Below are 13,718 nucleotides of genomic sequence, written 5' to 3' on the forward strand. Positions count from 1 at the left end.
AGTGACAGAATGGAGAAAAAACCTTGGGAGAAACCAGGCTCAGTCGGGGGGCCAGTTCTCCTCTGACCAGACAAAACCAGGAGTTCAATTTCAGACTGCAGCAAAGTCAGATTGTGCAGAAGAATCATCTGTTTCCTGTGGTCTTGTCCCAGTGGACAAGTCTGAGATAAGGTCTTTACAGGGGATCTGTCTCTGGGGCTCTAGTTGTCCTGGTCTCCGCTGTCTTTCAGGGCTGTAGAGGTCCTCTCTAGGTGCTGATCCACCATCTGATCTGGATACATACTCGATCCAGGTGACTGCAGTGACCCTCTGATCTGGATACAGACTGGAACTGGTGGCTACGGTGACCTTTGGAATAAGAGAGAAACATTAATATAATTTAAGATTTTAATATCTATACAAATGTTTAACAGGTAGCCAGTGCACTGTTGACAGAACCAGGCTAATATGGTCATACTTCCTGGTTCTAGTAAGAACTCTAGCTGCTGCATTTTATTATTCATAAGAAAACGGTGACATTTATACCTAAATTGCTTTATTAACAGTAGACATGCATGCACAGCCATATTAATGATTAATCTCATTGCATTTTGTCATTATGTATCTAGCACTGATCACATTTTCATGCTTAATTTGCAAACCTGGTAAGCAGTTCTTGTAAACCTCATCGCAGGGCTGCAGTGTGTACATTTTGAAGAATTCCTGGCATGGCTCAGACTTGTTCTCCATTTTGTTACACCTGTATATTGAGATGAGGAGCATAAAAACAGTATTATTACAAAGATAAACATTCAGACATGGCATCTGACAAATTGAATGGTATGGCACCATTTTAAACCTCTAATCAAATATGTAAAAAATAAATAAATAAATAAACACATACTGTCAACCCAGCAGAGGTGTGGCCTCTTTCAAATGAGTCTGTATACTCCAGACTTCTGAATTTGTAACAAACCAGAGACAGATTTAATAATGCAGCATCACCCTCCTCCAGGACCACGTGAAGAAGAATTTCCCGACAGGACAGCATCTGGCAACTATTGGGCATCATAAACAAAACAAAAATATGTCAGTAATGTGGTTTTGTCTCAAGATGCACATCAGTAATGTTTTTTTTTTTTTTCTAAGGCACGCTTATAAAAGCTACTTCAATGTTCTACTTTAACTACGGCCTAATCCTGGCTTAATCCAAGCCCTGTCTGTGAAACCAGACCTAAAAGTTATAAGGAATGATGAACAGTTCCATTATATTTTGTTTAGATTAAAAAAATAAAAAATAAATAAGACAACCAAGTGTTTTGCATTCACATGCTTAGAAGTTCAACTGGAACACAGAACAGTTTTTTCTCCCCATTGAACAGAATTATACAGTATGTAAACCTGAACATAGATACAGTTCTTAAAAGAAGAATCAATTAGTTAATGGATATCAGACAATCTCCTGAAAGACTAAACTCACAGAAATATATGGTTAGTGTTGCATGTGTATCTTCTATAATTCCAGTCAAACAACATTCGTTTTTTATTATTCAATAGACTCTTTTAACACGTTAACAAACGTTAATATTTAATGGTACGTTAAACGTAATATTTGAAGTTAATGTTAGCCCCCTAACATACTAACAGCAACAATTATACATGATGTAACATTGTACACAAACTACGATTCTACCACTAATTAGATTACACTGAACAATTAAACTAAAGTAGGCAAAGTTACGCTGTCATTCACTAAGATAACAATTAAAAAAATCAAACTTACAATGCAAAAATTATTCATTACTCCGGTCACCAATTTCCGAACTTACCGCTCGATCAATCGCCGCCATTACTGAAGCATTTGGCTGCACTGTTGCCAACTAATTTTCAGGGAAAGTTGCTAAAGGAAGGTTGTTTTGTTGCTAAAAGTTGCTAAATGACATTGTGATGTCATTGCGTGATGACTTCATTACATAATCACGACGCAAAATTGTCACTACATCAAATCTCAGTAAAAAATATATTTTTACATTACATTTGTTCGTAAAATAATATAAATGCATAATATAATGTTAAAATAAATAACAATTTTTATATACAATATTGAATTATTGAATACTTACACATTTTTGAATGATTACAAGTTTTTTTTATTAGCTAGTAAACTAGTAAAACTACACATTCTGAACTAGTTTTAACCAGTGTATTAGTAGTCAGTATGCTACACTCTAAGAAAAGAATTCACAGGTTTTTACCTGCATTTTTTCAATTTTCAATTACGCATTGGATTTTGTGTTTCGGGTTACAGGGTTACAACGGATAATGGAAAATGTCCTGGAAAATTACTAGTAGCCTATCTTTTTCATTTTTTCTAGATATAGAAATATATATTTATATATATGATATATGTTTTCTTACAGAGTACTGATTGATCAACAATCATAGGTAAAACAAGGTGTATCAAGGTGTATTGCTTTCCTCTTTTTGTGAAATTTAGATGGAAAATGTGTGCCTTTTATAAAAAGATTCAATTATAAAAAGAAAATAAAATAACCCAAATAAAAAAAAAAAAATGCTAAATTTGTTGCTAGGTGCTTTTGGAAGAAAAAGTTGCTAGGGTAGTCTGAAAAGTTGCTAAATTTAGCAACAAAATTGCTAAGTTGGCAACACTGTTTGGCTGCAATTGGTTGCGTCCACGTTGGTCGATACTGATTGGCTGCCATCGAGTGGCAGGTCCCGCCTACCTTCCAGCTGTCAATGGCAACCACTTCCTGCTGCCAGCTGCCGATTTTTTATCTGAAACCTTGCTGATTACTTCTGCATAAAACAGTTTAAAATCACCCAAAGACGCGAGACCTTTATTATACAACTCTTAGACAAAACTGCGAATGACAACAGTTTCCAAGCCAGGATTGGTTAAATAAAATGTTTAAGGTGGGGCTCAACAAAGGTGTATTTGCATGCACATTTTAGATATCTATAAACCTATTTTGACTAGTCAAATTGTTAATTCCAGACATCTACATTGCAATTACGCCTAGTCACAAAGCTAAATGAAGATATCTCCAAATATAGTTCTTCCAAGTCAAAAATCTGTTTTGGATATCCATAATTAAATTGCATATATCTTTAAATGGGTTTTGACTAGTCATAATTCCAATTCAAGATATCTTTAAATATGATTTGCCTATTCAAAATTCCAATTCAAGATATCTACAAATGTAATTTGGATATCTTTAAAATTTTTGAATTAAAGATATCTTAAATTGTATTTTGACTAGTCAAACCATATTTAAAGATATCTTGAATTTGAATTACGACTACTCAAAACTAATTTGAAGATATCTGCAAATATTTTTCAATGGAAGATTATGACTAGTCGTAATAGCATTGTAGATATCTGGAATGTGTATTATGACTAGTCATAATCACATTGTAGATATCTTAATTCCAATTACGACGAGTCATAATTGCAATATAGATATCTGGAATTACAATTGTGACTATCTGAAATTATATTTATGGATAGTCAAAAACAAGTTTTAAATGCTAAAACGGCTTGCGATACCTGTGTACTACTCAGATTTGCCAAAATGGCGCTATGCTGATTTGCAGAGACACAGAGGAGAGGAATTGTTGAGTAAAGTTGTTATTTTGTTTTCTTCGTGTACAAAAAGTATTCTCGTCGCTTCATAACGTTACAGTTGAATCACTGATGGCAGATGGACTATTCTGACGATGCTTTTCATACTTTCCTGGACCTTGACAGTGTTACTTACTTGGCAGTCTATGGGACAGTCTCAAGCCTACCGGTTTTCATCCAAAATATCTTAAATTGTGTTCCAAAGACGAACAAGCTTTTACGGGTTTGGAACGACATGGGGGTAAGTGAATAATGACAAAATGTTCATTTGGGATGGAGTGTCCCTTTATACACTTTCCGTCTTTGCTCCACCAAAACATTTTTGTAAGTAAATGCTTTGTTTGGCTTACATAAAAGTCTACAACAGCGGGAGAAGCCAGAACGTAAACAACGGCTATAAACATAATTAACGTTTTAAATATAACGTTATTTAGCGTAAAATGTATTTTCTTAGAAATATGTGTAAACCAAGTAAAGCGGTAATGTGTTTGAAATCAACCACTGACAGATCATTCGCTCAATCGGTGTCTCCGCCGTTTGTAGTAAACATTCCGTTTCTATGGCAACTGTTGAACTACAACGAGACTAGCCGTTTGATTACGTCATAGAACAGACTGCTTAAAAGGAGCTGAGCTCTCTACGTCATAAAACAGACTGCTTAAAAGGAGCCGAGCACTCGCACCATCTTCAGTTTCCAGGTTCAGTGATAATCCGAGCCGAGGCGAGGAGTCATAGAGCAAAGAACAAAGCCGCGAGTCTAAGCGAAAGTCTACGAATACTGTGTACAGACGCCAGACTATACAGCTAGTGTTCAGTGTTATATTCAGCTATATTCAGTGTTTAGAAAAACAGTTTATACACACTGTCTGTTGTCAGTGTGTATCATAAAAAGTTTGACAACTGTACATCTGATAATATCAGATACAGTTTGACAACAATATCTGACAGTACTATAGAGTACATCAGACATCATGTCCACACAAAAGAGAGATGTGCACCTGAAGGCTGACATCAGCAGCACCATCTCAGAGAATGGAAATGATCAGGGTGGCATGAATATTTCTCCTGCAACCAATGAGAAGGCAAGCCCAACAGGTGAATGTCAACAGAACATTTGAAATGTGATAAAAATATAAATATGTGTAGTTTATATATATATATATATATATATATATATATATATATATATATATATATATATATATATATATATATATATATATATATATATATATTATCCACTAATAACAACTGCATGTACTCAATATGTATTCAGACAGCACAACATTAGCACAATCTTACAAGTTAGACTAATTATTCATGTATAATCTGTGGTTAGAGGTGTTTCTAATAGCTTATTATTTGTTTTCTTCTTTTATCGGAAGATACTAAAGTGAGGAAGAGCAACAAAACCTCTGCATTCTTCCGAAGAACATGGAAGACTGTGAAAAAACCCTTTCAGAAAAACAGCGTGGAGCCTACTGGGATCTCAGCACAGCCTGTTCCAGAGTCATCGTGTGTACCAGGTCCTCGACCAAAACTTCAAGTGGATCTGGTTGATGCAGAGCAATTGTGTGTTGCAGGCCCAAGTGATCCTACACCTCAAGTGACAACAGAAACTCAAAAAACTCAAGTGACAACAGAGTCCACACAAAAGAGAGATGTGCACCTGAAGGCTGACATCAGCAGCACCATCTCAGAGAATGGAAATGATCAGGGTGGCATGAATATTTCTCCTGCAACAAATGAGAAGGCAAGCCCAACAGGTGAATGTCAACAGACCATTTGAAATACATTACTACAGTGAGATGCAAACAAAAATGTGGAATTTGGAATATGTGTAGCATATATATGTGTTTCATCTGTTGTTAGAGGTGTTTTTAATAGCTTATTATTTGCTTTTCTTCTTTTATCTGAAATATAAGTGAGGAAGAACAGCAAAATCTGTGCATTCTTCCAAAGAAGATGGAAGGCTGTGAAAAAAACCCTTCCAGAAAAACAGAGTGGAGCCTATTGGGATCCCAGCACAGCCTGATCCAGAGCCATCGTGTGTCCCAGATCCTGAAGCAGAAGCTGAAATGGATCTGGTTGATGAAGAACAGTTGTGTGTCGCAGGTCCAAATGGTCCTGAACCTCAAGTGAAAAACAGAAACTCAAACAACAGAGCCGTCAATGTTAAATAACAATTTCCCTTTAAACATTTTCCAACTGGAGCGTCGACATCATGTGCAAATGTAGAGTGCAATGGACACCTGTCACCGAGGTGGCATGAAGTGTCTTCATTGGAAATGAGTAAGTCAACACACTTCTTTCATATTGTTTTTTAATTCCTCACTGTAAGATCCAATTTAATGAAAGACTAATCTAGGCTGTTGTGTTCTTGTGCAGAGGAGACAGCAATGGACCGAGTCAAACTGAAGGAGAGGGTATTACTTGCATCCTGAACACTGAAAATAAGTACAAGAAAGCAATCTGTGCATTCTTCCAGAAGAAGATGGAAAGCGGAAAATATCCTTCCAGAAAAACATCACTTACTGTGGTGTGCTTGTAATGGTTGAACACAGGTTTGACGTCAGCAATGACTTATGTCCCAGCTTCGAAGCATTCATGAACAAGGCCCTGAGTTGAGGAAGAAGAGCTGACACACATCGCAGGTTATCATGGTCCTGAACCTCAAGTGAAAACAGAAACTCAAGTGACATTTGCCGTTGAATGTTACATAAACAATTTCTTTTTTTCTCAGATTTCCAACTGCAGCGTCGCATGTGCAAATGTAGAGTGCAATGGACACCTGTCACTGAGGTGTGGCCACCAGTGTCTTCATTGGAAATGATCGACGTCAACACACTTCTTTCATAACAGGGAATTCTTCACTGTAAATCCTATTCAAAAGAAACCTATCTAGGCTGGTTGTGTTCTTGTGCAGAGAGACAGCAATGGACCAAGATCAAACTGAAGGAGATGGGTATTACTCACAGCCTGAACACTGCGGCATACAAGGAATATCCTACACCAGGAACCTCAGGTGATATAAAGGCGGAATATTAGTGTCTCTGCTGTCGCTGAAGAAAGAAAATGAAAGCATCACTTACTGTGGTGTGCTTGTAATGGTTGAACACAGGTTTGACGTCAACAATGACTTATTCCCAGCTTCGGAATTCATCCACAAGGCCCTGAGTAACACAGGAAGTAAGAGCTGACACACATACACAATTTATCCATCATTTATCTATCCTAGTGACAAACTGTGTTTTGGATGAATTTGTTTTGAATGTCTTTCTTTCTTTTTTTTTTTCTCAGATAAGTTGTTAGTGCACTGCATGGATGGCGTCAGCCGCTCTGCCACATTTTTTCTGGCATACCTGATGATCCACCATGAAATGTTGTTGGAGGATGCCATCGACCACGTCATAGACAAGAGATGGATCAGGCCAAACAGGGACTTCTTGAAGCAGCTGATAACCCTCAATTCAAACCTTGTAACACAGCGGAAAACTACAGCTAAGAAAACAGATCAACAAAGATGAAACAAAAAACGAAGAGGACCCAGTTGCACAACCTGTTCCAGAACCATTGTGTGAGTCAGGTCCAAGCATACCTAAACCAGAACCTCAGGTGACAAAAGAACTTTCAGTGTTAGAAAGTCATGTCTCTCAAAGCGTCCTTCAACTTCAGGATCGCCTGGATGAATATACATTGGGCTGCACACCTGTCACTGAGGTCTGGCCAAATGTCTTCATTGGAAATGAGTAAGTCTACAACACATTGACTGCCACATATGACATATAATACAGTATGAACAGGAATCAAACAGCAGTCATATTTCTCTCACTGTCAGAGTTGTTTTATAATTTTACATTGTGTATCCCCTTTAATGAAAGACTAATCTAGACTGTTATGTCCTTGTGCAGAGAGACAGCAAGAAACTGAGCCAAACTGAAAGGGATGGGTATTACCCACATCCTGAATGCTGCGACTGTGGAGAAGAGCTTGAAGGTCTTGTTTAAAATTCCAAGCAAGAAAAGCATCAGGCCCAACTTAGGCTGCTTGAAGCAACCGACAATCAAATAAAAAATCAAAGAAAAAACAAATAAAGCAAAATAAAAACAAATATTTAAGTTACAAATATGTAAAATCAATCCATTTGGTCAAAATAAAATAAAAATGTGTCTAAATTGTATTCAAATGCCTTGTATTCAGTCTTGCTTTGCACAACTGAGGCAGCTAACAAAGATTAAGTCATTTCTTTCTTTTGCAGATTTAGAAAATGTTATTCATGCTTATCTCCTCCAGACTTGATTATTGTAATGCACTTTATTCTGGTATTACCAGGCGAAACCTCCAAAGAATGCATCTGATTCAAAACGCTGCTGCTTGGCTTTTAGAACATACTACAGTTTTTTACAATCACTTTGCTACTATTTTCAGAACCTTGATGTCATTTTTCAAAACTCTAGACACAAAACTCAAAACGGTTATCACTTGTAACGCAGGCTGTCTAATGTTCAAAACATTGCATTGTGCATTCACATCTTTAAAGAAATCTTGCATTTGCACAATCATTGGTTCAAAACACAAATTTACTGTGAAATACCATTGAAACATAACTATAGATCACCCACACACAAGCAACCGATAGTTTCACTGTGTCATTGTTTGTACAGTCATTAAATATTGTAGAGCAAAATAGGTGATACAGGTTTCATTATGGTACTACATGTTCAGTAAATACATCTCTGTAAAAGTACTGCAGTAGTAGAGAGAATACTACAGACACAGTGGAATCACTGAACAAAGGTTTATTTGAATCAAAGCAAAAATAATTAGCTATGAAATAGAAAAGACAGTACTGTACAACATCAAATGCAGTGTTCCTCGTCTTGCTTGTACTGTAAGAGTGATTACTGTACTTCTACATTGTCGTCAACTCTGTGTTGTGGATTTGGCCACAGGTTCTCATCTACATCACAATGGATGTTTTCATTAGCCAAACATCTTGGAAAAAACCTTCTGGCATGGCGAATCCAGGCCTGAAACTGGTCTGCTGTGATGTCATTGCAGGCGTCATCCATGGCCTGGAGAAGAGTGACTTGTTCATGAGGGTGCCTATCATGAACCTTCCATCTCCATGCGGAGAAAAATTCCTCAATCGGGTTAAGGAAGGGAGAGTATGGAGGTAAATACAGAATGGTAAATTGTGCATGGGCCTGGAACCATGCTTGCACCACATGAGCATGATGGAACCTGACATTGTCCCACACAATGACATAGGTCACACCTTCAGCTCTACAAACCTGATCGAGCTCATCAAGAAAGGTGACAAGGAGAGCTGCATTATATGGTCCAATATGAGATATGAGGTCTGCGTCCCACCACACCATCTTCTGATATAGTCGCACACATGGTAATGTTGGCCCCACGTTGTCCAGGTACTTGGATGGTTGCCCGCTGGCCAATGAAATTCCGACCGTCTTCATTATCCAAGATATGCTGGCGAATTTCTGTAAGGCGAATATCATTTCTGGCCCGAACCAAATCGACCACAGCCTGCTCTTGTTGGTCAGTTAGAATTTTGCCTCTGCCTCCACTGTTTGGCCTGGTCACAATTCTACAGGGAGCATTAGAATAAGAAGACACTTGGTCACATCACCTATTCTGTGATACACATTGGTATGCAGTCATTTGACAATTGAGAGTAGCATAATGTTTAGTGCATGCTGATAACTTACCGGTTCTCATTGCGGAAAGTTCTGATTATTGAGGCCATGGTTGACCTTCTGAGGTTTGGTTGTATCATTGTAGCCGCCTCAGTCATTGTCATGCCATGATTTATGACATGATCTACAACTATTGCCCGAATTTCATTGGACACTTTATGCTGTTGCTGCCGCTGTCTTGGTCCGTGGCCTTGTCCTCTACCACGTTCCCCCACACCTCTCAAACGAGGCCCACGACCATCTCTCAGAAGGAGTGCCTGTCCTCTACCATGTTCCCCCACACCTCTCAAACGAGGCCCACGACCACCTCTCAGAAGGGGTGCCTGTCCTCTGCCATTCCTTTGACCAACACGTCTTCCTCATCTTCCTCCCACCACTGCTTGACCTCTATTGTGACCTGGATCACCTGCTGGCTCCATGTTACATATCACTTTGCTCTTGCAATTGGATCCCAATTACTATATACTATATTACTATATACTCATTCCACAATGTTCACTCAATCATCAGTAACGAGTTGGCAGAACTGGACAAGCAATTACAAGGGCCTGCATCTATACAGTGCAGTACTGTCAATACTGTAAATAGTCTGAAAAGGTGGTACAGTATTTGGGGCCATAGAGACAGTGTCTGATGATAAAATATTTGGCTACATCAATGGATATTGTAGATTAATTGGTTCATGCTCCATGCTAATTGGTGACAATGAATCTCGTTATCTTGAAATTTTCATGATTTACAGTAAACATGGAAGATTGTTTGTCTGTTTCCATACAACTATGCAATAAGAGTAATGCAACAGTTACTTATCATTTTGAGCAGTTGTATCAATTGATAGTTATATCATTGTAAGGAAATGAATAGACACTCATTTGAAATGTAATGTGTGAATTGCTTTTTGAAATAGTAGTACTTTGATGTTAAGTTGTGTCATATTGAACAGGAGATTTTTGTTGAATGAACAAATGATCGAAGTTTTATGTCTATTGTATCCAAGCAACTGAGAAAAGGGTTAGAGTTTTGAAAAATGTGCATTTTGATCATTGGTTGTGAGTTTTGTGTCTAGAGTTGTGAAAAATGACATCAAGGTTCTGTAAATAGTAACAAAGTGATTGTAAAAACTGTAAGAAAAGTGACCACATTAAACCCATTCTTGCTGCCCTTCATTGATGGCCTGAGTTGTAGAATTGATTTTAAGATTTTACTGCTTGTTTTTAAAGCATTGAAGGGTCAGGCTCCTGCCTATATTTGTGATTTTTTTAAGTCCTTATGAGTCTGATCACATTTTGAGATCGTCTGTAGGGCCCATTTATGGTTCCAAAATCTTGACTTGTCACTAAAGGTGACCGCGCTTTTGCTGTTTGTGCCCCTAAGCTGTGGAACTCCCTGCCTAGGGATCTTAGGCAGGTAAGCATGGTATCCTCTTAAATCTCTTCTCAAGACTCACTTTTATTGTATGGATTTTTCTCAATCTTGATGGTATTAGTTGGACTGTTATATCTTCTTGTAAAGCACATCTGTCGGAGATAGTGGAAAGGCACGTACCGAACAGCGATGACTAATCTAAATGCCTCTGATTGGCCATTGCATTCATAAGCTCAACATAATCATGTGTGATTGGTTATAATGCTGAAAAACCGCATAAAAAGAAATCTGATGCCCAGCATGAACAGATATAAATTTAATGCTGCAATCTAGCCTTTTCATTTCATTTTCTATCACTTTATTAACGACAGCCCTAATACATTTAGTTTAATAGTGCAAGGGTATTTGTGTCCAATTTGGTGGTATTTTTGCTTATAGCCCGTTTATTTCGACTGCAGGTCTAAATTCCTTGCCAAACCTTAAAGGGATACTCCACCGCAAAATAAAATTTTTGTCATTAATTACTTACCCCAATGTCGTTCCAAACCCGTAAAAGCTTCGCTGTGCTGATGCACTATAGAGCTCGGGCGTAGACGTTATGGAATGGTGCATTGTGGGTAACGGCGGCCATTTTAGAGGCAACGCAAAGCCGGTTTGTAATAAGATAATAGCGTAGCCAGCCGGTCTCCAGAAAAAGTTATGGAACGTGACAAAAAAAGTTGGCTATACCATATACAGACAAACCTAATAATGAAGCCAAACAACGCTACTTAAAAAAAATCGAGGTTATAGGCGGAATCGATCCCTATGAACACAATTAAACGTGGAGAAAACAATCATTCACACTAAGGTAATGTTAACGTTAACCAAGCATCAGTGGTGACACACACACAAGCTTGTCAGATTTTGCGAACTATGAAGCTTGTCTACTTGCCTACACTTCAGGAGTAATTACTCACCTATCATACGTGCAATAATCCACTGTTTTCGTCCGGTAGTTCTGTAATCCGGTATAATATTGACGAACGTTCACCAAAACAAGACGCTTTACTTCCTATTTTTGAAGTTTGTTCCAGTTGTGACGTCGACCTCGTCTGATTGGTGATAAATTTTATTAATATTATTTATTTTTTATTTGTTTACTTAAATGTTCTGCACTTCTGCACTTGTTCTTATTGTTTACTAATCCATGTTCTGTACACATGTTTTTATTGTGCGTTACGTCCCAGGTCTAGGGTCCAGGAGAATGACATAAATAAATTCGTCACACCTGACTTCTTGTTTCTTTTTTTTTTTTATTATTTTGAGACAAGTTGTTCAAATTGGTAAATACAGTCAGCACAAAAATATCAAAAAGCAAATTAAGTTCAGGACTGGGTCAAAAGAAAAAATGTAAAAAAGAATACAGACACTAAACTGACTCCCTTACTGGCCAAAAAAACGTAATGTGTGAGAGAGAGAGAGAGAGAGAGAAAGAGAGAGACACACACCATACACAACATGTCTCATCATAACTATGTACATCAATTTCATGTTGCACAATATATTGTTACTATGAATTATCTAAACAACTGCCATAATATAGTCACCAAACTTCTAACAACAATATGAACAGCAGTCTTCATACAGCAATATAACAGTAACAATGACAATAATAATAGTACAGCTTTCCTGTTACATTATGGTTTCATAACAACACTGGGGCACATATTAGTCAGAGCACAGCACACGCGCACAATTTTGTCTAGTAAGACCATGTTTTCGCCTTCACAGGGAACCACAATGCTTAGTGGAATTGTGTCGTTCAATATGCTGTACTTTCCGCGAATACAACCACTTACCCTCTCCACATGAACCCTAAGGTGCGCTATCTTCCTGGTGTCTTCCACGTCCTTTGCATCCAACTGACAGCGGCCTCGTGTGAAGACAGCCGTTTTCACTTCAGCACACAACGTTCAACGCTGTTCCTAATGTCAAACCCACGATTCGCCAGCACCAAGTCTCCAGGGAGCAGATGATTAAGAATACCACAGTCCTCTGTCACCTGTTTGTCACTCACGTGACCACCCCACCCTTTTGAAATGAAAGATATTGCTCCCTGTGGTGTAATGCCGATAAGGTTTGCCCTGTCGATCATGAGACCGATTACAGCAGTTCACAATACAGCAATACTGAACCGTTTTCCAAAAAATAACCAAAATTAATGACCAAATGACCAACGTTAACTACTGCCTACTATACGCTACTATACCGTACATCTACTTCCGTACCGCGATTCCCACAATGCATTGCGACGTGACGTAACGATCCCGACCTCTATTGTCTTTCAAACCAAAGCGTAGGGGGGGCCAAGATGGCGTCGTGGAGGATAGACGTGTGAATTTCTGTTCTGGCGGTGGTGGTAGCAATGTGATTAATCAGTTGACTTTAAATCTTTATACTTTTTTTGCTGTCTTCGAAGGAAAGTTTCCGCATTGTGTTGCATTGTTTTTTTTCCTCTAATGGGAAGAAAGAGAAACGGTTTATCTAAAGTTATGGATGTCGATGTCGGCGCCGAAGTTGAACTAATTTCTGAAGTTGGCCTGAGCAATAGGTTGGATGTGCTAGCTGACCCTCCTGCATCGGTTGATGCGATTCGTGATATAAAACATTGTTTGGCAACACCCTTTCCAGCATCTCCTGCAAAAAGTCCTCCTTCTAAAAAAACTAAAAAGAAGAATGAAAGCGGTGATTTTGCCGACATTTTGAATGCCATTCAAGAGTTGTCCTCTAAACAAGATGCTACTTTCCAGAAACTCATCTCCATCGAGAACTTGACCGAAGCTACTACGAAAGCAGTTGACAACCTGTCCTTGGTGGTGCAGAAGCTTGTTTCTGATGTTAATGAGCACTCTGAAAAGATGTGCAGAATTGCTAGAGACATTACAGAGCTCCAATCTTCAGACAAGGACGTGCGATCACGGATTGAGCAGCTTGAGCGGTACAGTCGTCATTGGTGTTTAAAGGTGCACGGG

The 13,718-nt window shown here is 38.3% G+C and overlaps 2 protein-coding genes and 1 long non-coding RNA gene across 4 annotated transcripts; 2 read left to right on the forward strand and 1 right to left on the reverse strand.

The window, feature by feature from the left end:
- Positions 1-291: 291 nt before the first annotated feature.
- LOC122136495 lies at positions 292-2,051 on the reverse strand. Its single transcript, XR_006154173.1, has 3 exons — positions 884-2,051; positions 642-739; positions 292-348 (listed from the first exon to the last, which is right to left on the reverse strand). It is a non-coding gene; the product is annotated as an uncharacterized LOC122136495 (long non-coding RNA).
- Positions 2,052-3,853: 1,802 nt separating this feature from the next.
- LOC122136492 lies at positions 3,854-5,782 on the forward strand. Of its 2 annotated transcripts, none has more exons than XM_042719799.1 (3): positions 3,854-4,717; positions 5,008-5,388; positions 5,548-5,782. In XM_042719799.1, exons 1-3 carry the CDS (start codon positions 4,594-4,596, stop codon positions 5,655-5,657), a joined length of 615 nt encoding a protein of 204 aa, XP_042575733.1. In that variant the 5' UTR covers positions 3,854-4,593; the 3' UTR covers positions 5,658-5,782. The 2 variants fall into 2 exon arrangements, with proteins under 2 accessions (XP_042575733.1, XP_042575734.1); XM_042719800.1 differs by having other exon boundaries at positions 3,855-4,717; positions 5,017-5,388.
- Positions 5,783-6,710: 928 nt separating this feature from the next.
- LOC122136493 (dual specificity phosphatase 29-like) lies at positions 6,711-7,110 on the forward strand (the record flags this gene model as incomplete). The annotated part of the gene is made up of 2 exons (XM_042719801.1): positions 6,711-6,811; positions 6,923-7,110. Coding segments are annotated over exons 1-2 (270 nt in total), but the record flags the coding sequence as incomplete, so codon positions are not given.
- Between the last annotated feature and the right edge of the window lie 6,608 nt (positions 7,111-13,718).

This window comes from Cyprinus carpio, chromosome B3 (genome assembly GCF_018340385.1).
Source record: "Cyprinus carpio isolate SPL01 chromosome B3, ASM1834038v1, whole genome shotgun sequence".
NCBI classification, from domain to species: Eukaryota; Metazoa; Chordata; class Actinopteri; order Cypriniformes; family Cyprinidae; genus Cyprinus; species Cyprinus carpio.